At 41.5% G+C, this 20,704-nt stretch overlaps 1 protein-coding gene across 2 annotated transcripts in view; it reads right to left on the bottom strand.

Annotated features, from left to right (window-relative positions):
• LOC136588774 (teneurin-4) overlaps nucleotides 1-20,704 on the bottom strand; it is a 294,083-nt gene that overhangs the window by 188,525 nt on the left and 84,854 nt on the right. For both annotated transcript variants that reach the window (XM_066588238.1, XM_066588231.1), the window contains 2 exons: nucleotides 19,531-19,629; nucleotides 17,745-17,980 (listed from right to left, as the gene is read on the bottom strand). In XM_066588238.1, the coding sequence (XP_066444335.1) occupies nucleotides 17,745-17,980; nucleotides 19,531-19,577 (283 nt within the window). In that variant the 5' untranslated portion in view covers nucleotides 19,578-19,629. The remainder of the gene's footprint in view (nucleotides 1-17,744; nucleotides 17,981-19,530; nucleotides 19,630-20,704) is intronic.

Genomic DNA, 20,704 nt, shown 5'->3' with positions numbered 1-20,704 from the left:
TCTGAGAAGTCCACAACCAGATCCCCCTAACCACAACCCCCTAACACTCACACACTCTTTGTAGATTCATGCTGGCACTGAAACATTTTAAAAGTCACAATTTTGGCTACTTGTGCCAAAAATGTTGACTTTTATATTCCAGAATACTGGTGCAGCTTGGTTCGCCAATCCCCCCCCCCCCCCATTTGTTTAAACTGTAAGTCTTTACTAAAACCACAGTTTAGTATTGTTGGTTAAAAAAAAAAAAAAAAAATTACTGTATATACTTGAGTATTAGCCGACCCGAGTATAAGCCGAGTCAATAAGTTTTACTACAAAAAACTGGTAAAACATATTGACTCAAGTATATACTAGGTAAAGAAAAAAATGCAATACTTACCTCCCAGCTGGCGTTTGTGTCCCCGGAGCGATGGTCTCCCCGCTGTGTAAGTAAGCACTGTGATTGGATCGAGCGCCAGCCAATCACAGCCATTCAGTGATGTCATCCACTGAATGGCTGTGAATCATTGAGCGCCGGCTGTGATTGGCTGGCGCTTGATCCAATCACAGTGCTTACCTACACAGCGCTGATGGCGGGGGAATTCAAAGCTGAGCAGGGAGATGACAGCAGGGAGAATTCTCAAGCAGCTTGCCGCACCGCCGGGGAGACCCTCGTGCCGGGGACACAGATGCAGCCTGGTAGGTGAGTTTTGCGGGGTTGTTGTTATTTTTTTTTTACCTCACTCGAGTACAAGCCGAGATTTTGCCCCAAAATCTGTCGGAATCTGCGATCCAATGCCATCTCCCTGAATTTGAAGGAAATTAGTATTTCAAAATATTAAAGTTCGTCAATTTGTGGCGCAGAAAGAGTCTGTAATTGCACACAGATGTGCCTCATTGAAAAGGGCGAAAAATGTGTGAGATCCACATGCAAATTTCTGGCAGAGCACGGATCTCAACCTTAGATTATGTGGCAGATCTGAGTCATAACAATCTGCCCTGATTCGGCCACAACAATGCTGTGTGTACATGCCCTTACGCCTCGTGCTCAAGGTCTTGTGTACAGGATCCATTCAGAGGTACACGGAGCGCCGGTGGCTACATACTAAGCAGCTGCAGGCAGGTTGGTGACACCATATGTTGCATACATTATTTATAGGGTATCCATCAGCAAAAACCTTCCTTTACGTTCGTGTGAAATTGAAAGCATATAAAAGCATCTGTGAGGACCCCCCCCCCCCCCCCCCCCCCCCCCATAATTCAGCAGGCACCGTATCAGGGCTCCATACAACTAGGAGGGTATAGGGAGCTGTAAATAATGCACAACAGTGACAAAGTTCACAGTGTTTTTGCTGATGGCTGGAACTCATTTTTGAATATTTTCACAATTAACATAGTTTTTGTTTTTCTCTATAGATAAAGAGTTCTAATTAAAAAGATAAACTGAAGCCCCTCCCACCAGAGTATATTTAGGGTCTGATATAATCTTATCAGGTCATGAAGTAAACGGCCTCATACAAAGCATACAGCATAATCTGAGATTGGCAATGACTCAAACTGACAGCTGACCTATGCAAGACCCACCGAAACTTCACCCTCAAGCAAGATGTAGATCTATGGGACAGCAGGTATGAGGCCCCCCAGCATCACAACACATTACACAGGTCTCTGCTAATATTCTACTATAGATCCGTATTGATTACACTAACAGCATTCCAGCAGCTGACCTTTGTGAATCAGGTAGAAGGTGTGCAATTATATGTGACAACAGAGAAATGTAGAGGAAGAAAGGCACATCCAAAATGATAGGAGGGAGCAGGGATACTGCAGTTATATTCTTGTACAGAGGGGGCAGTATTATAGTAGTTATATTCTTGTACATAGCAGCAGTATTATAGTAGTTATATTCTTGTACATAGGGGCAGTATTATAGTAGTTATATTCTTGTACATAGGGGGCAGTATTATAGTAGTTATATTCTTGTACATAGGGGCAGTATTATAGTAGTTATATTCTTGTACATAGGGGCAGTATTATAGTAGTTATATTCTTGTACATAGGAGGCAGTATTAAAGTAGTTATATTCTTGTACATAGGGGCAGTATTATAGTAGTTATATTCTTGTACATAGGGGAGCAGTATTATAGTAGTTATATTCTTCTACATAGGGGAGCAGTATTATAGTAGTTATATTCTTCTACATAGGGGGCAGTATTATAGTAGTTATATTCTTGTACATAGGGGGCAGTATTATAGTAGTTATATTCCTGCACATAAGAGCAGTATTATAGTTGTTATATTCTTGTACATAGTGGGCAGTATTATAGTAGTTATATTCTTGTACATGGGGGCAGTATTATAGTAGTTATATTCTTGTACATAGGGGGCAGTATTATAGTAGTTATATTCTTGTACATAGGGGGCAGTATTATAGTAGTTATATTCTTGTACATAGGAGGCAGTATTATAGTAGTTATATACTTGTACATAGCAGGCAGTATTATAGTAGTTATATACTTGTACATAGCTGCAGTATTATAGTAGTTATATTCTTGTACATAGGGGCAGTATTATAGTAGTTATATTCTTGTACATAGGGGTCAGTATTATAGTAGTTATATTCTTGTACATAGGGGTCAGTATTATAGTAGTTATATTCTTGTACATAGTGGGCAGTATTATAGTAGTTATATTCTTGTACATGGGGGCAGTATTATAGTAGTTATATTCTTGTACATAGGGGCAGTATTATAGTAGTTATATTCTTGTACATAGGGGGCAGTATTATAGTAGTTATATTCTTGTACATAGGAGCAGTATTATAGTAGTTATATTCTTGTACATAGGAGGCAGTATTATAGTAGTTATATTCTTGTACATAGGAGGGCAGTATTATAGTAGTTATATTCTTGTACATAGGAGGGCAGTATTATAGTAGTTATATTATTGCACATAGGGGCAGTATTATAGTAGCTATATTCTTATACATAGGGGCAGTATTATAGTAGTTATATTCTTGTACATAGGGAGCAGTATTATAGTAGTTATATTCTTGTACATAGGAGGCAGTATTATAGTAGTTATATTCTTGTACATAGGAGGCAGTATTATAGTAGTTATATTCTTGTACATAGGAGGCAGTATTATAGTAGTTATATTCTTGTACATAGGAGGCAGTATTATAGTAGTTATATTCTTGTACATAGGGAGCAGTATTATAGTAGTTATATTCTTGTACATAGGTGACAGTATTATAGTAGCTATATTCTTGTACATAGGGGGCAGTATTATAGTAGTTATATTCTTGTACATAGGGGGCAGTATTATAGTAGTTATATTCTTGTACATAGGGGGCAGTATTATAGTAGTTATTTTATTTATCATAGAGAACAGTACTGTAGTATTTTTATTTTTGTCCATAGGGGGCAGTATTATATCAGTTTTTTTTCTTTAAATGGAAATACTTTATAGTAATTTAGTGGCAGTTTTGTACCACCTGTAGTCAGGCAAAAACTAGTAAACCTCGTCTCTGTATCAGAATCTTGAAATATACAAATGCAATCAAAACAACGGCGCAGCATATTTCATAAATACCTCTGATCCTCACCAGACAGTAATTTGTAATGCAATCTCATTTGCTGTTAAGCCGCTGAATAGTAACCGCTTTGCATTAAGCAGATAAATACATCAGACTGAATGATATGCCCTATGACTAACCATCAGTCTCGCAAATGAACAACACACGCTCCCAAGAACAAACACCGGGGTAAACGTAATTGAACGTCAAGGATCAAGCAACGGTAGAGACACACAGCGTGAGTGCCATACTGCGAGGGCAGTTAATTACAATATGGATATCAATGAACAACGTTTCCTCAAAGGAAGAGAAATTGTATATGTATTGAGTGATTCAACAGAACGGAAAATCTGAAATGATGCAGGTGTGAGATGCGGCTCCATCCTGGCCCAGACACGGTGCGCTCTGGCAGGCAGACATCTCATTTGTGTCTTGGCTCATAGAAAGACTAGAAGAGCGGTTAAATGGGAAGCTAAATGCAGCTGCAATGTAGGTTTATTCACCTTATTATAGAGGTTTATTATGTCTACATCAGGGAAAAATATGTACAAAGTGTATGGCTGTTTCCGTGTAGCTGATAATACTCATCGGGTATTCAATAAAGCCTCAACAAAGGACTTTTTTGGAGGTTACTATCCCTTTAAATATGCAAAACACAATTGCTAAGTTGGAGTTATATTCTTGTACATAGGAGCAGTATTATAGTAGTTATATTCTTGTACATAGGGGGCAGTATTATAGTAGTTATATTCTTGTACATAAGGGGCAGTATTATAGTAGTTATATTCTTGTACATAGGGGGCAGTATTATAGTAGTTATATTCTTGTACATAGGGGGCGCTATTATAGGAGTTATATTCTTGTACATAGGGGGCAGTATTATAGTAGTTATATTCTTGTACATGGGAGGCAGTATTATAGTAGTTATATTCTAGTACAGAGGAGCAGTATTATAGTAGTTATATTCTTGTACATAGGGGGCAGTATTATAGTAGTTATATTCTTGTACATAGGGGGCAGTATTATAGTAGTTATATTCTTATACATAGGGGGCAGTATTATAGTAGTTATATTCTTGTACATAGGGGGCAGTATTATAGTAGTTATATTCTTGTATATGGGGGCAGTATTGTAGTAGTTATATTCTTGTGCATAGGAGGCAGTATTATAGTAGTTATATTCTTGTACATAGGGAGCAGTATTATAGTAGTTATATTCTTGTACATAGGGAGCAGTATTATAGTAGTTATATTCTTGTACATAGGAGGCAGTATTATAGTAGTTATATTCTTGTACATAGGGGGCAGTATTATAGTAGTTATAGTCTTGTACACAGGGGGCAGTATTATAGTAGTTATATTCTTGTACATAGGGGGCAGTATTATAGTAGTTATATTCAGGTACATAGGGAGAAGTATTATAGTATTTATAGCCTTGTAGATGAGGGTAGTATTACAGTAGTTCTTTTCATATACACAGGGGGCCGCATTATAGTATATAGCACTAATGTAACAAAAGGATTATAAAAATATTTAGTAAAAGCTATTTTTTGTAATATTATACTGTATAATGCAGGACTAATTACTTTGTCTTGTACTATGAAGCTGTAGGTCAGCCAGGACTTCTCGCCTGTTGTGGGGTGTCACATATTTCTGTACTGCATAATAGAGTACAGATAAGTACACAAGGAGCTGACAGGTTTCGCTAAGATGATGAATCCACTGATCCGTCTTCTGTTACTGGGAGGGTGATAATACAGTCAGAAAAGGTCATTAGAGCAGGCAGCATGACTGACAGAGACAGATGGTGCGGGCCTTGCATCGCTGACAGTCTGTGTGGGGTTCCCACTATCACTCAGCCAGGCAATGACTACTTTGTCAAGTTATCTGAATGTTTAACTTTTTGTAAATCACAGCTCAATAACCGCAGACTGGAGGATCGCAGATGAGAAGAGGCGCTCCCAGCTACTCCAGTGCTTAGGCCTGCATATATACAGCAGTTTAGGCCATTTTTATGTAATCTGAGTCTTTATTTACACAAAAATTCACAACTTGAAAAAAGTTTTAAAAGTGTGCATGGTTTACCAGGAGGTCACATGACCTAAAATTCCTACGGTCATCCGTATGAGTACAAAGAAAGGCCCCATGCAGCTTCCCAAGGGCAATAAGTGCATATTGAAGCCATTCCAATAAGCCAAAGACTTGTCCAGACAGGCCAAGTGCTTTTAAAGTGATCTTCTGGCTACAGGATGAAACGTTGTACTAATTTAGAAGGGTGGGGTTAAGTGTCTATTACCTAGTGCCTTCCTCTAATCTCATGTAGTCAGTAATCCGCCAGCTCCATGGGCCCCCAGTTCCGATGATCCAAGATAGATTATACGATGGCACACCGTGCATCATTCTATATTACTTGGATTGGCCAGCGCTGCTCACGTGAGCAGCCCCGGCCAATCAGAAATGACCATGCAGGGGCCGATTACTAATGCACAGTATCCATTGAGTAGTCTAAGCTACAGTGCAGCCATATGGGACCAGAAACCAGTGAATTTGCAAGTGTTTTATATAAATGGGGGGGAGGGGGGGGTGGCATTTGGTGTTGTGGGGAGCAGTAGGGAGTCTTATGTAATATCCCCTGGGAAAAGGCTGTGCGAATGATTGATGGACGGTATCTACCTCTACAAAAAGGGATGCAAATCTACTTCAGCCTTTAGAAGTGTGCTGTCTGCACATGCCAGAGTCAGGAGATGAAAAACCCCTTAAAAGAGCAAAATCAAAAAAGAGCTTACTGAGGCCAACTAGGACAAAAGATCTGCAAAGACAGTAATTTACAAGGTCAAGAAAATGGAAGCCCCTGGGAACATATAATGATAAGAGGATAGGGGGGCTGGTAAAGAGAGGGTGAGGATCTTGATAGATGGACTACAGAAGAAACAGACAATATAAAGTTGAGTGGGGACGAAGCCGCCCCCCACCGACCACTGGAATGGATAGGAGTCAGCGGAAAGCTACAAAAACACACAAGTGGCCTGATGTTACCTTGCGGCTTTCCCAAGCCTAAGAGGTGGGGTTAATAATTAACCAGACGAATCAATTACAGAGTGTGAAATTAAGGAACTGATTGAAAGTGGCTGCGAAGAGTAACATCTGCTATAGATGGTGTGCTGTCCGTTTAAGAGGGGGAGGCCGAAAGAGCACATTGTGGCAAAAATATGGGAGATGGAGGGGCTTTGGCTTTACAAAAAATAGATATAATCAGTTTTTATAGTAACACTCAGGGCAAAACCTATTGATGGTTACATCTGTGGCCGACCTTAGGTATGCACAACCCGTGCAGCCAGACATGGCGCCGACCAACGGCTTGCAGGAAGGGCACCACGCAGATCTAGGTAGGCCCCCTTTGGTCCGTCTGGACAGATGTTCTTCCTTCTCTATGTGACAGCATGTTGTAAAGCTACAGGAATCATCGTCCGCCTAGCACTGTCTCCTCTCTATGATGTTCTACGGTGCCGTTGTCAGCCCTTTGGCACCTCCACAACACAATTGCTTGATTCTGCTACCGTATTTATGTTATAAGCTTATTTTTAGTGCGTTATTCATATTACAAACTTAGTTCTGGTATTGTATCTACATACAGAGCTTGGTTCAGGTTGTGTTTATTTTGTGAGCTTGGCTCTGGTGCCTTAAGTACTGAGCTTGGTTCTGGTACAGTATTTATTCACTCAGCTATTCTTGTGGGTGTTGCAGTCCCCTTCTCATTTTTGTACAGAAAGCAGAAAGGAAGGCAGTGGCACTCACTCATACACATTGCAGCTCCAATCATTTCAATGGAGCCGCCACAAACCGTGTTCAAGTACTTGGCCATCTTCAGCAGACCTATTGAAATGCATAGAGCAGCAGTGTGCATGTGTGACCGCCGCTGCCTGTGTTGCAGCATGCTCTGGGATTCCAGTTCTCATAATCAGAGAGGGTTCCAGTGAGTAGTCCCCACCTATCAATACATTATGCCCTATCCTGTGGATAGGCAATAACTGGTTTTCGGGCAACAACCCCTTTAAGGCAGCTGGGTGGTTACTTGCCAATATTGCACTACTTCCCACTAATCAACCACTTCGACGCATCATTGTAGGTCATAACTGGGTTGTTCCCGGCCCTTTAAGCGCATCAAGCAGTTCTTCCTACGAGTAGCAATGGTCCATCACACAAGCACCTCATGTTGTAGGAGGCCTAGAGGTTTAGCTATAAGGGGTGCAGAGGTAGTAGCAACACCTGAACCCTGGTGCATGAGAGGCCTAAATATTCCTTCGCGACATAAGACAACGCTATTATAAAATGGCACGTTGTAGGTGGGGGGTTCGTTACAGATTTTGAGTGGAGGCCAAGCAGCTTCCAGTTACAACTTTATTGGTGCAGCTGAGCCGATAGGCCCACCGTACCAGGTCACCTTATAATTTAAAGGGATTGTCCAAGTATAAATTTTTTATTCTTTTTTTTTAAATGGCCATGCATGTTATAAAACAACAGAATGGGTACTTGTCTCTCTTCTCTCCCTGGGAAGCAGCAGAGCGACTCCGGTGAAGATCTAGCCATCAGCGTAGGCTGGAAGTTAGGTGACTATTACAGCCAATCAGCAAGCTTCAGTGTCCCATTTCAAACTCCTGATCTCATTGCGCCGAGGATGTTGAGTGCTCATGCTAGGAGAACGGGAAGTGATGCTGTTGCCTCTGATTGGCTGCAGTGGTCACCCGATTTCCAACCTGGGCTGCCACTCCGCTACTTCCTGGAGGGAGAAGGGAGAAGAGAGAAGAGTACCTATTTTGATATTTTATAGCATGTCAGGCCATTTAAAATGTAATTGTTCTGAGTAAGAGAAACCAAGTGATGCTGTAGATGTGATACCATTTAATGGATAAAAGAGGCCTGATGAAGAACCCTGCTTAGGTTCGAAGGCTCGCTAGAACGTCATGTATTTTTGTTATCCACTAAAAAGTATCATATCTACAAGATGACTTGGTTTCTCTTACTGAGAACAATCAAATTTTGCTCTACCGGCGACGCCGTACCAAATTTTCATTTAGACATTAAAAAAAAAATTAAAAATTAAAAAAGTATATACTCTGACAATCCCTTTATAACAGCAGATCTCAATTAATTAGATTGCAGCTAATTTGCATTGTTGCTTTGTCTCCCTCAGTGGTCATAAGTCGTACTGCGAATAATTAACTAAACCACATAGAAAATAGCCCCCCCCCCCATCCCTACATATAATCTGCTAAATAACTTTGCAGCAAAACAGCAAATTGCATCGCAATTACCCTGTCTGGGATGTTTATTCACATGGTAGATGACCTAGTCTGTGAGAAAGGACAAGACATCAAAGCCTAAACCGACTGATTACACGGGTAATGAAGGGCTCAGATATAATGGCACATACATGATGGCTCAATGGTTAAAAATGCTCCATAATAGCAAAAGGTCATGGGGTTTGAATGTGACCGGGGCAACATCTGCATGAAGTTTACATATTCTCTCCTACTGCAAAAATATAGATTATGTATCTGGGGACGAAGCTCAAAAGCGTAGCTATAGTGGGTGAAGAGGTAGCGGTCATCCAGTCTGCTACGTAAAGAGGACCGGTCATGGCCTCGGGTTGGCTGACCCATTGGACATAAGATAAATGGTCAGCAGACCCTGATGATATCTGGGGGATTCCCAAGGAACCCCTTCTGAAATCTCACCTGCATAGCCCCTTGCCTGAAGTCTACTGGGGTTGTGCTGTATGGGGTGGTGGTGTTCACATTGCTTCATACTGTGATTGTTACCACAGAACATGTATAGGATACTGTGTCCTTAGGACGGAGTGGGATCAGGAGGAGTAAGGTTTTATTTTGGGTTTTTTTTCGGGGGGGCGCAAAGGAGCAGGAAGTGGAAGAGTGGAGTGTAACTGGTCAGAGTTTCCCCCAGAGCAATGCTGTGCATTGACTACATGCTGGATTCTGCGTTTTGCCACCAAGAGAGGAGGTCAAGCACTATTCTATGTAACCAGCTGAAATGGATAAGCAATACTACAGCTACCAACTCCTCTGGTCCCATCCCTACCGGCGTGGTCCGGGTGCAGCAAGTTTGTCTTCCGTGTTGTTAAGAATTAATCCGGTAATTGCAATAAAATGGTTTAGCTCTTTGCAATATGGCTTCATGACCTGTGTACTAACCATTTCCCTGGAGACTTCAATGCACCCCTTGCAATAGAGTCAAGGGCGTAGCTAAAGGTTCATAGGCCTGGGTGCAAAAGTCTATCTTGGGGCCCCCCAACTTCTCTTAACCCCTTAACGCAGAGGCATAATTTGAAGCTCCTGGGCCCCAATGAAAAACTTGTAACAGGCCCCCAACTATAATGCTTTATTCATAGTACTGGGCTCTCTATATGGGCTCCTGAGACTCCTGGGCCCGGGTACAACCGCATCCCCTATAGTTATGCCAGCGAGTGGAGTCCTCTCCCTAGGTCTCCGATGTACCCAGTGTTGCCCGGTCCCGGGCCTGACCTTTACATGGCAGAATTACCTGTCAAAGATGAAAGGACCACGCCAGGCCTTTCATCCAAGCAAGGGGCAGTTCATCTAACCTGGTTCAGTGAACCTGTGATCACAGAGCCACCTGCCACTGGATCCACTAGAGTGCTAGCATAGTCGGAGCAGATCCTGATCTCTTTTCACCTCCGTATGTATGTAAAACAAAAATATTCAACCTCTCAAGGTCAGATCATTCAAGTACCAAGAATATATCTATATCGTATATATCTAACTTGATCTTCTGGGGCTCAAATCTTGTCTTCCAATCTCGTGTCTCAAACAACAAGCCTGTGGGAATGCATCATCTACCATTTATACTACTGGATTCCTTTTAAAGAGGACCGGTCCTGTCCTCACGTCAGCGGGGTCAGTTGCATAGCTTTGCAGCCACAGTCTTGCCGACTTTATAGCCGTTTTTCTTTTCTTCCTATTCAACCCCAGTTTTAAGTCCTAGTAGAACAGATTCAAGGCACCAAGGCAGAATCTACAATTCCTGCAGTTTGTATTCAAATGAGACTCAATACAGGGCAATGTAGAGGAGAGCAGAAAGAAGTGAAAACCGTCCATAGCGCCAGTCAGCCACAATGATAAAAAGAAAACTGGAGCTCAGGGGTAGAAATCCTATACCCAACATATATTAAAAGGCTCAAAATTAACTTTTTGGGCTAAGGGGTAGTGACCCCATCACCTACTTGCTTCCAAGTTCTCTAGTCACAAGTCAAACCTTGTATATCGATTATCTGGAGCAAATGATTCCAGCCTCTACAAGTGGGTATTAATGGGTTTATTGGCCACAAAGAGTTCAAATCTGATGTATTTCAGAGGTGTCATATAGCCTTCTCTCACAAGCACTGTCCTCTTTGTGGCCAATAATCCAATTAATACAAACTTGTGGAGGCCGGGATCCTTGTCTTCAGATAATCGATACACAGAGTTCTGACTTGTGGCAAGAGAATCTGAAAGGGCGTAGGTAATGGGGTCACCATCCCATAAGCACAAGTAAATAAAGTTTGACCCTTTTTATTACTCTTTTAATACTGGATTTCTACCCGAGCGTTGGTTTTCTTTTCTCCTAGACCATTTTGGTTTACCGTTTACCAAGATCGGTGTGGTTCTTGGTCTACCGGCGCTCTCCCTGTGAATGTCATTTGGAGTAGGGTGCTTTTCATTCCCTGTGAATAAAGTGAAGACTTCCGAGGACCCATAGGTGTAAGAGTGAACCCCAAGTGGGTTCTGTCCGCACACGTGGCGAGTCCCATCTCATCTTCATTCATTATTCTTTCCACCTCATTTAGGACATTGTCTCTAAAGACTTATTATTTGAGAAAAGAGGGCGGTAGACCAGATTTCAGCCCCAAAAGTTTTAGTTCAATATGCTGTATGAGATCTAGATGTATTCTTGGTGAACAGAGAATGACAGGTGGAATAGTTTTATTATGGAGGTGGGATGAGACGAGGGTCTGTTGCAGCTACTCTCATGCAAGCACAGTAGACCTCAGCCAAGGGGCTATTCGCAGAGATCCTTGAGGACCCCTCTGATATCATCAGGGTCTACTAACAAATTACCTTCTATCCGATGGGAGCTGCAAACGCAAATTGTACCCTATTTAGGAGCATCAGAGCTTTCACTCAGCAAAGTCAATTACCCCAAAGATTTGAGTAATTAAATTTTAATTTGTGCGTCTATATATTAGTACCACGGGGTTGTTCACATTTGGGGATTCTTATTAATTAGGTAAACGAGGTCAGACAATATTAGCGAGGGAACTATGGAAGCGATAACAGGCCTGAGTGGTATTTTCATGGCTGGGAGACGGGCGATGAGCTTCCGCCACGCAGCACTGGCCTACGGGTAATGATTTGTGTTCTCAAATGAGGCTTAGAAACATTTCTGCAAAAGCTCAGTAATCAGATGGAAGATACTACAGTACTGTGCGGCCGCCACCGCTTCTAGTCTATTTGATTGGGAATCTTCACGATTCAGCTAATTGAGTAGAACTGAATACCAGAACGGAGAAAACAGCAGATGAACTTGATCTACCCTCAAATAGACTGAATTTGTTGCCAAACTCAACGCCTCGATCTACAGTCAGTGCAAGCAATTAGAGCTATAATAAAGCATGAATGGGAGGTTTCTTTTTCATAGGAGGGTTTACAAAAACAAGAGTGGCATCAGAGCAAAAAAAAACACCCACGCCGCCAGCCGGTGCCCATTCTTTCCACTACCCCAATTCTACACTTCTTGATATTGCCACCTTCTTCCAAGAGGAGAAGACTTAAATATATTCACCACAGCTGGTTTAAGGGGGCTTATCGAACTAGGTGTACTCCTCTACATTGACCCAAGACCACCAACAACAGGGCTATCTCCTGATTCAAGCCATGTACTAATCATTAACAAACTACGGAAAGGAGACACTACTCTAACCATCCATAACCAAAAAGGACCCATCAACAGACCCGGCTACTACAGTAAACAAAGCAAAAGCCCAATAGAGGGCAATATATGCCTTGAGTATTTGTGCCATCTCCCAGGCTGCCAATCACTTTCTATTGGAGTAACACAGCCAGATGATCCAAAAATAATGCTCCTAGGAACATTTGTTTGCCCGAACATCAGGTAGTGTGAAGGTACCGCTAATCACCCAAAGAATGAACAAACATGGGGCGATTGCATCTTTCTGCAGCACAATAAAAAAAACATTGTTAGTGGCACATCACTCCATGTAAAAAGACCTTAAGTGGGTCACTGGGATCTACCATTACAGGTATGCGACCAGAAAACAGAAGTCCTGTCTATGGCCGAGCACCTAATAGATGGACTGCTCAGGTAGAGCCACTTTCCTACTGGGGTCTGAGCGGCATTGGATTATAGATTTCGCCCATACTATTAAAAGGTGTTGTCTGGCCTTTTACGGTTGAGGAGCCATCTTCAGGGTAGGTCATCAATAGTGGATTGACAGGGATCCGCTGCTCAGGATTCCCATTGATCAGCTGATCCCCAAGCTAGCGCTCAGTGCAGACAGCAGTTAGCGCTGTAAACACTGCAGCAGCCCAGTTTGATTCTAGCGGCACACTCCCATTGAACTCAATGGAAGCTGCACCTACAGTACGAAACCGAGCCACCTCAACACGCATAGTGTTATCTGCTTTCAGAGCTGTCCACACAGAGCGGGCTTAGGGATCAGATGATCGGTGGGTATCCTGAGTGGCAGACCCCTGGCGATCGACTACTGAAGTCCTGTCCCGAGGATAGGTAAGCAACAGTAAGAGGCCAGACAATCACTTTACAACATGGCTCACCTTCTCATCATCTACAGTCCAGACAGATTCGATGTGAAGAATGGCGCTGCATGCAGAGTTATTTTCTGGTCAAAATGATGGACACCACGACAGAACCCAATAAACCCTAACGAGGTCCATTGCGCAATCTGGAAAGATTTAGTTGCTTGCATTGCAAACAAGTGTAGACAGAGCATAAGGCCGGCTGTCCACAGGCGATGCGGTATCCCACGTCGAAGCTCCGCCGCGGGAGTTGCCGCCCCGGGAGCAGGAGCGGCAGCCGAATCTCCACCGTTCAGCCCTATCTAATAGGCTAACCACGGAGAATCGGGGCAATTCACAGCAAGCTGCGAATTGCCCACCGCGAGCGGAGAATCGCAATGGTTCGCTCGTGGACAGGTGCCGGCGCTTCCCATAGCAATGCTATGGGAAGCGTTGGCCAGCGTGATTCGCCGGCGAATAAACTGCCGTGGACGGGGGGGGGCCTTAGATAGACTCCCTCTGTAATGCATACCAAACTAATGGATTGACTTCTACCCCTTGAACCACTATGCCAAATGTTGACAACCAAAATGGCTGCCATGATTGCATATGTCCATGACGCAACAGAAATAATTCTTCCGTTTGATATAATATCCTTTAGAGCTAGGCCAAAGGTTCAATGTGAACCTGACGGCATACTTGACACAAAAGTCCTCGCACCGTATTGTATTTCATTGTCCGCAGTTGTCAGGCGATAAATAACTCGCAATGATGTGGCGATCCGTTACCTGAGCCGCGCCGCGGAGCGCTGGAGGTCACAAGCTCTCAAACATCTTGTGCTTAGAGGGTCTATATGGTATTTTGGGATGCAAACTAAGCCCTACAATGCTTCAGATGTGAAACGTTCTGTGATTTACGGCTCCAATAAAACAGGATTAAGAACGTAGTGATGTAAATTCTAAGGATAGGGGGGGGGGGGGGGGTACAGAGGTTTTTGTGCGAATGACTGTGACAGCGATCCAGGCGAACACTAGTTTTCCCGAACAATCAACTATGAAACCTAAGACTCCCCTCAGGCTACACTTAGCCCTCTACAAGGGCTCTTAAGCCTGTCATCCATCAAGCTGACACTTCTCATGGCGGGCCGTAAGCAGCCCATGTCTTACCGACCCAAGGTACAAGCTTCTCGGGGCTCAGCAAATTCTTGGCAGGATTAAACGGGCAACAAGTGTGCTTCAAAAATAAGATGACCTTTAATATGTTCTGTAGAGCTTATATGTAACATAAGTGTCAAACAGCGCCGCGCACCAGAGCCGCAGGGTATGGACGGTCTACACATCCGACATTTAGGGCTATACATTGTATACATCAAGCAGAGCTGTTCCTTAGGGGAATGTATTGGGTTTACTTTTCTTTACCAATTAAAACCAGATAGTGAAACATTTCTAATTTTTTTCTAATCTATTTTCGTTTTCGGACTACGGATTTTTTTACAATTCTAGTCGATGGAAGCCATTTTGCTTAACCCTTTGCAATCCAATTTTGGATTCAGGGTTTCCTAGGGGGCTTTCTCTTTCTGCCATTATACAATGGCGCCATCTGCTGGCTAGAGCCAGTACTTGGGTATGTGACATGCTGGAGAGGCCCTCAATAGCAGAGCGGCCAGTAATATACAGTAAGAATACCCTGCCGGATGTCTTCTGACATCGGAGCTGTACAGCCTTCAATCAGAATGTCTTCAGACGTCAGACAGTGGATTGGAAAGGGTTAAAGTTGCTGTCAGTATTTAGAGATATTCCTTACTGCAGACTGATCGTCCATAGATACAATGGACAAGAGCTGACTCATTGACTTCTATGGAAGAGTGTCTGTGATGACAACAGACCTCAAGAACAAGAAGTCTTAGCCTATTATTAGGCTTTGTGGCCTGAGTAAAAAAAGTAAAAACTGCAAGATTTCTTTTTTTTTTTTTTTTTTTTACATAGATCGGATCATTGAAAATTTAAAAAAGTAAATGAAAATAATTCACCAAAAAGTCTTAAAATATGTTTAACAAAAAGTTGATATAAACAAAAAAAAAAAAAGTCATTCCCTCATGCCACGTTGCCTTTAAAACGGTGAGGTTTTCAAGAGTTCTTCCGTTTCACCACATTAAGGTTATGCATTACATAACAAAAACTTGTATTCATTGCCAATATAACAATTCCTCACAGTTTTCAAGATCTTTGCTAGAAGACTCCTTTAACATTGATGATTTATTTGTACGATGGTAATAAATGTGTGACCCCTTCAAGAGCCTCAGTAATCAGGACGCTCACTGGGGAAGTCAACCTCTTCGTTGTAGTATCAACACTGACACTTTCAATCAGGCCTCTTTCACAGGGGCGACAGCGATTTTATCACGGGAAAAGGTGCAGCAATATCGCAGCTGTGTTCTGCGCGATATCGCTGCATTTTTTGCGTCGATATCATGATTTTGTGGCGCGACTTTGTTGTATTTTTTGAAAATATTTAATTTTTGGGGAGGGGGGGGGGCTTGACATCTAAGCCCTACCCTGAAAATTAGCCCTACCTACATTAAAAAATAAGCAATACATTACCTAACAGGTGCTGTCCGCTTTGCCACACTTCTACTCCGGCAGCTCTTGTTTGTAGTTTTCAGCCACCACTTCCTGTTCAGGGGGTTCATAAATCCCGCTTCCAGGAAGCGTTGGCTCTGATTGGCTGAGCTGCGGTGCTCGAGAACCAATCACTGCAGCGCTCAATGAACAAATCAAAGCCATTCAACTATGGGACCCCCACTTATTTAGAAAATGGGGGCCAGGTGAACCCCATTCATTGCATTCTTCCTCAAAGTCTATGGAACTTAAACAAGGAGCAGACTACCGATTCTATAATCTTCAATACACCACAACCTCTCGATTGAATTGCATGGGAAATGTGGAGACTCTGTTAAACCCTTATTTTCCGATTACGAACTCCCATTCTCCCGGTAGGTTTAAGCACCGATTCTGTAGATATGCCATACATGCATAAAGCGGTTATACAAGGAGGAGAAAAAACCCCATCCAGCTTGTTCCAGCTGTTCAGACATCAAGTTACCACTTCTCTGGTGGCATCATTTGAGGTGGCCGGCTGTTTGGGTCATTTCCATAACTTAGCCAGTCTCCCCCTCCATCTCATCCAATGTAGGTATAAAGAAGGAGGCTGGCTTAGTTATTGAAATGAGACAAACAGCCGATCCCTTGCAATGACATCACCAATACTAAGAAGGTGGAGGCAGATCTACAGTATGCTACGTGACCCGATGTTGATCCAGAAGAAGTCGAGATGACGACTGAAATCGGTTTGGGTAATTATTTCTCCTACCCATTTAAGATGTCAATATAATTTAAAAAAAAAACATGTTTACATAAATAAATATTTAGTTGTAAGAATCTATGTGGGCGTTAACATGATAAAGCGATGGGAAAAGTCCGCAACGGTCAATTTGTCAGTTCACAATGCAACATTTAATGGCATCTTATATGAAGATTGGCATTGGCGTAGTTAGGATACCATCTTTATCCCCGTCATGACAGGACATAAGAAACAATTACACCCTGAAAGGTTATTCATAATTTTTAAATGAGTTAATTAGTTAACATGGCCAGTTCTCCTTATTGTGCTAATTAATAATTGATTATGCAATAAATTAAACACTATTTTTCATCAAAATCTAATTAAATATCCTTTTCCCTCTTGTTGATTAGATCAGCCAGACTCTTTGTTAAATATGTTTGTGCAGAGCTGAACAGATTAATTTGAATTTTAATAATTCATGGCTCCTTTAGAAATGAGTAATTATGGGTGGTAATTACAGTAGTTAAACTTGACCAGAATGCGGAGCTATCATGATAGATGATATAATAACTTCATTATTTTGCTGATCGATACAAATTTAGAGAACAAAAACAAAAAGTCAAAAAAAAGGAAAAAAAATTTGCACTTTACGTAACAGTATTTTTCTTTAAAATAGGTTGTGCCAAGATGGCATCCCTTGTTCGTATGCCCTATAAGGGCAAATGAACGTCAGAACGCAGAGCCAATTCTCGTCCAGTGCCATACATGTAATTACATGTGAATGGCCATCCTGTAATACCACATTTCTCCTGTAGTGGCCACTGCAGGGGACATGCTGTTTGCTGTGGTTACTGGTGAGTGGGACCTGGGATGATCAGCAGATCACTGTGGTCTTCAGATTCTGAAAGAGGTTGAACCATGTTGGCACAACCCTTTTACTCCAACATCCAATAATCCAGAAAATCAGAAAATCTGGCATTGCTTACTGGCAGAGAACTGCAATATCATAACACTTACCAATGAAATAGGCCAGGAGGATTACCAGTGTGACAGAAATAATGATAGCACTTAAAGCAGCACATTTCCAATTGCAATATTTGTACGGCTTCTGCAGGTTAAAGGCAGGTCTGGAAAAAGTGCTTCGAGGAAGTGGCCGGGGTGGTGGGGAATACACAGTGCTGGAGGTCAGTGGATAGCCCGGTGACGTTGTACAAAACAGGGGAGATGTACCTCCAGGTTTAAACAGAAAATGCCTGAGGACAAAGAAGAGCAAAAAGGTGAGCTTGTCAGTAAAATATTGTAATATATTTACAAGGTACAGTAGTGGGGTCTACATCTACGCCTGGGATGATACAGTTGTATTCATTTACGAAGCCTAGTGTTTTCTATAATAAAATACAACACAACCTTCGGGGGTCTACATCATATAATAAAAAAGATGGTTGACCCCACTACAAACCCTAAAAAAATTAGTATTAAGATAGCATGCACCGCTAAGTGAAAACATTATATCAATCTCTGTAACGTCTACTAAACGATTTCAAACAAGAGAAGAAACTTTTTTTTTTTCCAGTGGGGGTCAATGTTATGCTGGAATACAGAATTTTCAGAGTTTCTTTTCTCCCCTCCCCTTTCAATTCAACTGGCTTTATAAATACATGGTGTACTGTACATCTCTCCAAAAGATACAAGAGAAGAATGCATGGTGAGATCATTGAAGTCTTCTAAGTACCTGCCTTGTTGGGTGGAAGGTTCTATATTATAGCATAACCAAGTGCCCATCAAATACATTGTTTAACACTTTTTGAAAACAAAATTAAAGTATTTCGACCAACACCAGAGATTGGAATACAATGCTCTAAACTACACACAGTAGTAAAGGCATTCATTGGGCATAGCCTGGGGTTCAGTTTAGCACCGTGTCAAGAATTCAGTACAACTTTTTAGCTCCTGGCCAATTGTTGTTATTTTTATTGCATCCACTTCTTTTTAAGACGCATGTTTTATATATTAAGGACCTGAATTTGTAACTTGACTAACTAGAGCTCCAGACTGATGTTGATCGAACACCATTCACAGCATGAGATTCGTTCACGTTGAGAATCAATAACAGTGTCGTAAGGCAAAATTGGAAATTCTGAGCGTTCAAACTTCAACCCAAAGACAATTGTTTTATTGTATACCATGACTAGGTCTCCTGGTTTGCGAATCATGGGCTCACAATGAAAGTTTTACCAAAATACTTGGCACTGCTGGGCACTTAAAAAAAATGGGAGGATATTCTGTCAAAACTATGCTCATGTGCAATCACTTTCATCTTATTCAACATCTCATCTGACCCCGAGCTGAAGACATCTGCTCTTGCAAATCCAGTTGGCCGGGTATAGTCTAGTTCCACCACTGACCAAACACTCATGGTCAAAGCAGCTTGCAGAGTTTGGCAATCAAATTAGGGTATTGACAATTTATAGGCCAGGATTCAACCAAAGCGCCGTATAGAAGTTATATATTCTCTAAAGGAGTGTAGACATTGATGGCGCAGAGGTTGTAATTGTACTCTGGACCAAATACTTAAACGCCACACTCTTTAAAAGGCTTCTCAATTGTATACTAGAGTCCACTACAGGATAAGGATTACCCTGGTGGTTCCTCCATCAGGTTTCTGGATTCATATTTGCCATGCAAATGTCCTCAGCAGTGCCAGTGCTTGGTAATTATAGCCAGCAGTGTCGGGTAAGTGCAGTTGGTTGAGTGAGTGATTTCATGCAAAAATGGCACACAATTAATAGGATGTGTCACATACCCATCATTGTAAGCACCGTCATGTCGGGAGGTGGGGAGGATGTCCATCTCAATGAGGTTGTCCTGCAATGTCTCTAGGTATGTCTGCTTTGCTATATTTCTACACACAGATGGAAACATGAATGAAGGTCGTGAGTCATGCATCAATGAAGTGATCTCCTAAAACGTACCCACCAGCAAAACCATCATCAAAATATGCAATTCTAAAAGATAAGCATAAACTTTGCAATTCACTTTAATGAGAAGATAGAAAAAGGCATAAAATAGGTAATTTTTAGATTTTTTTCCCACCAGTAAATGTTAAATCTTGCTATATTTTTAAAAAAAATGTGATAAATAAGCTTCATCCAAAAGGAACTTTAATAAAAATCCAAAAAAGTGTATTTATTTATTTATGGAGGGGGGTGGCTTCGGGAACCCATGCATTAATTCTGTGGCATGGACAAACATTTGTGGTGGTCTGGCCTACCAGTTCATTGGGCATACATGAAATATTGAAAGATGCAAAAGCAATCATTTTGAAATCCCAATGTGAATTTTTTCCTGTGATGTCACCAATTCATTATTTGTAGAGTTCTGCACCGTCAAACCAAGAATTTAAAGAACTTAGGTCAAATCTAAATTTTAAAGAATTTGAGTTAACACTTTTACTGTAAATCACTTAACCGAATAGCAATAAAAGATCAACCCTTGTGTGTCTAGAGCCATGGGACCTAAGGTCATTGCCATGATGTGCTTTACTCCTGACCTAGACCTGCCTGGATCAATTTTCATGTAGTTAAAGGTTCCTGGTTCAGAGGTCGTTCACATGGATTGGAGACTTCAGTTGTTTTTAAGGGTTTTCTAAAGTCAAAAATTTACCAAACTTTTTTATAAAATATATATTTTGATGATCATTCTACTTTTAGTGCTTTTGTGCATGAACTTAAAATGGCATGTGTTATACCACTGATGAAGGGGGAAAAATACACAAATCTATTGAAAAAAAATGCAAAAATTTTTGGAAAAAAAATGCAAAAATTGAATCTTTGTAAAATATTACATCATGCAAGAAAAAAAAAATCAAAAATGTATGAATGCAAACACACAGTTTCACATTCCTGTGATGTCACTAAGGGAGGACACGACTCAGATCATTTAAATTATGTCAAAATCCTATTGCAAACATTTGAAGA

This window comes from Eleutherodactylus coqui, chromosome 1 (assembly GCF_035609145.1).
Source record: "Eleutherodactylus coqui strain aEleCoq1 chromosome 1, aEleCoq1.hap1, whole genome shotgun sequence".
NCBI classification, from domain to species: domain Eukaryota; kingdom Metazoa; phylum Chordata; class Amphibia; order Anura; family Eleutherodactylidae; genus Eleutherodactylus; species Eleutherodactylus coqui.
This window is presented reverse-complemented; position numbering and strand designations above follow the sequence as displayed.